At 43.6% G+C, this 3,522-nt stretch overlaps 1 protein-coding gene across 1 annotated transcript; it reads right to left on the reverse strand.

Annotated features, from left to right (window-relative positions):
* Positions 1-483: 483 nt before the first annotated feature.
* Positions 484-2,497, reverse strand: si:ch211-157b11.14 (uncharacterized protein LOC799552 homolog). Its single transcript, XM_034167576.1, is given in 4 exon segments — positions 484-905; positions 1,023-1,438; positions 1,767-1,841; positions 1,843-2,497. Coding segments are annotated over 4 exon segments (1,557 nt in total). The 5' UTR covers positions 2,487-2,497.
* Between the last annotated feature and the right edge of the window lie 1,025 nt (positions 2,498-3,522).

Raw genomic sequence — 3,522 nt, forward strand, 5'->3', positions numbered from 1 at the left:
TGGCGATGAGAGCCCCTCACAATTTGTGCCCCAATATCAAACAGATCATCCAGGTAGGCCGGCCATTGTCTTCGGAGTGATTGACGGTGGATGGGCGGACTTATAAAGGGAGTGGTTAAGCGAAACCTCAAGCTAACCTAGAACATAACCTGCTCGGAGCAGGTTTGGCACACAGCATAAATTGCCATGGCAGCATACCTCGATCAAACCTATCCGCCTTTCGTAGTACAGGTTAACCGGGAAGTTACTCCACACATCATCAACTTACTCCCGAAGTTACCTGATAAGCCAGTAACCCCGCTTCGTAGTACAGGCCCCAGCTGTTCAGAAAGTGAGGTACTGTCATCTTTAGAAAATGCGGACTGTGAAGATAAATTCTCCCGTGTGTTCTTTTTCTTGAGAATGTGTACATTGCATTTGCTTTTTTCTAACCAACATGAGCTTGTGATTCACTTGGAATCAAAGTGTGCAACTCCTCGTTTTCTAAACATTGCTCAGCAGGCCAGTGGCTCCCTGTCTGCAAAGTATGCAGAATTCTCTCAGTCTTTCTTTGAGAAAGGAAACGCTGATGTCCATTGGTTTATTTTGGCTGTTACCTATAGGCTGGTAATATTCGTCTTCAAAATCTGAAAAGGTGGAAAATTCATAGCTTGAAAGATCTGGTTTAGCTTCATCTAGCTGTGTGAAATAACCTGGTTAGGAGTGCAGATGTGTCCATTAGACTCCCGTCAGGCGAATGACGCACCTCGGTATAAGGAGAATTTGTTCATTGACATCTGGTCTTCCCGCTTCTGTGCATGTCGTGGCTCACTGAGATGATTCTGTGGCCATTTTTAGCTGTAAAATACTATTTATTGTCAATTTTTCCATCTCACCCCAAAAGGCAGAAATGGAAAACACCGGTTAGTTGGACCCTGAGCCTCGATACTGGTTTCAGGAAGGGCAGTCGTCGGAACAAGGTGTCATGTTAAACTAGGGACCAGAAGAGATCTAGGAACTATCTTCTAAATAGCAAGTATCACCTGAAATGTCCAATCCTTTTAGGAATTCCTGCTTTTGTTGTCTGGGTGGACCTGAGAGCACGTTGCACACTGTGCTGTGTGCGTTGTTGTCATCTGGCATTTTGTGAAATCTTTGGCCAAATGTCACAGCAGGCTGAACACATTCCAGGCTGCCAGTGCTTTCATAAGATACACAATTGGCAGCTGCTGCATTGCTGCAGACTGCGTTCTCATGTGATCGCGTTTTTCCGGTCTCCATATAGTTGGTGCCAACATTGTCAGTTCGTCCAAACACATCGTTGCCGTTTGTCATCAGAGATGAGCACTGCTGCGGCAGGAGTTTGAAATCGGGTTGTGTTTTGGGAAAATGGTCCTTGGGAAGACAAAGAATCTCTTGAACAGATTCAGGAGCTGATGGATAGTTTTCAAAATCATAACTGTGGAGGAAAAGAACTTGATCCCGTCTTCACACTGGCCAGACTCTGTACAGTTCAACAGTTTCAGATCTTCACGTGTGAGAGGAAGTGAATCGTGTTGTGTAGATGATGTGTCACATGCTTCGGATTTGTTTGTCTTGGCTTCTGAATCAGTGTTGATTTCTGTGACAAAATGAGACCTTAACAGTCTTTGTGGCACATTTTATCTCTGCCAAGAGGAAACGAGGACATTTCAGCAATGTCGCGCCCACCTGGGTTTTGAAATAAACTTTGGCGTGTCATACACGTCGTCACTTTTCCCATCAGATTTGTTTATTTAATGTTTAACTCGTGTCCTCCAAGTGTGGACTCCTGCCTCATGCTGCATGTGCGACTGCCCTTACTGCATTTATTATGTCTTTGGTTTTTTTTTCACAGAGGTGGCGTACACACGCTGTCGTACATAACTGTCGTTTACAGTCACAAACCAGCGCTCTTTCTCTGTTCTTAAATACACCTGGCTCACTTTCTCTCCCACAGGCCTGTCTGTCACGTGTGATTCAGGCACGTTCAGTTGTGTTTGGTTGTAAGAAGACAGCTTAGGTTCCTCTATGCCGCTGTCCCTCTGCACGTCATCTTCTGCACAGAAGTTTACTTCAGCTTGCTGTGTGGTTGTAAAAATGTTTGTCTGTTCTGCAGTTTTCATTTGCATCTCTCCTGTGTTGCACATGTCTCTGTCTAGACTGAAGTATATTTCAGAACTCACTTGTGCTGCACCATTTTTGAGCCAGTTGTCATTTTTTGCAATATCACCTGAGCTGCACCCCGCAGCTTCACTTTGCTGCTCGTCACTGCTTCCAGCCGTGCACCTCTGTTGCTCATCCTGACCTGTGAAAACTGAACTTAAATCATCAGAATCACAGAGGTTTGAGTTATCGGGGCAGGCGACGAGAGGATACTGCAGACTGCACTCCTCACTTTCCTTGTAGAAGCTCAGCCAGTCAGATTCTGCAATGTGCATGCTGTGATCCAGATCATCCATTCTGGTATCTCTTCTTTCTGAAAACATCAGGAATCGGTGTGAAGATGGCACATTTTGGTTTTTGTTTGCTTGTAAAATAACAACTAGGTTTAATTTTTAACATATGCAAGTTTGATCCTGTGGTGATTTCTAAATCTAAATACATCTAAAGTTATATCTGTGAATGCACACAAATGTATTACAGTGATAGCTGGGAAATTACTGTGCAGAAAGATTGTTGTTTCTTAATCACATTAACTACTGTAATTACACAGTCCTTGTGGACAAACCTTATGGCCCCTTCACACATAGTCCGAAGTTTAGATGGAGTTTGGTTGAAAACGGCGAAACAGCGTGAAACAGTTCGAAATCGGCGCACGAAACATTGCCCCGACAGGCAGGCGTGCACAAACCCGGTGTGAGAGCTTGTGCACGCACCGGTGTCCTTCGAGCAGGAACAGTGTGAGGTGCACCACATGGCGCCGCTTATGTGGAAGAAATAAAAACCAACTGGTACGTGTGGAACCATATCACACCACTTACTGTATGTGGAATAAAAAAAAAAAAAGAAAAGAAAAAAAAACAACACCCGGGATGTGAACTCACACCTTTCAAAACCTCTAGTTCCCAGTCAGAGACTTTACCACTACACCATATAAAACACCGTATTTATCAAGTGAGTAATACAATATGATCCGTCTGTTGCTCTGGTGATGACCATGGTCACACATGTAGTTTAATTGTTCTGAGTTAATGCATAATTTGGTTTACAATTAAAAGGAAAATCATACCAGGTCCTACTTCCACGTCGTATTCTGTTATTTCAACATGATCATTGATGGTTCAAATGAAAGGTTGAATCTAGGATCATTTAAAAATGTACTAATTTTGAGATTTGTTCTTCCAGGAGATGGTTGAAAATGTAGGTGAAAATTTAATTTGGTTTCTGAGGTCCCACAAGGCCCTAGACCCCGGCTCTGGGGAGCTGCGCCCCCCAGACCCCCTGTAAATTTTCCTCAGATTTTACAATTTTCATTGCACAGCCCTGATGTAAAGTCCCAACATCATCATCAAATTAGCCTTG

The sequence above is a fragment of the Thalassophryne amazonica genome, chromosome 3, assembly GCF_902500255.1.
Source record: "Thalassophryne amazonica chromosome 3, fThaAma1.1, whole genome shotgun sequence".
In the NCBI taxonomy this organism is placed as follows: domain Eukaryota; kingdom Metazoa; phylum Chordata; class Actinopteri; order Batrachoidiformes; family Batrachoididae; genus Thalassophryne; species Thalassophryne amazonica.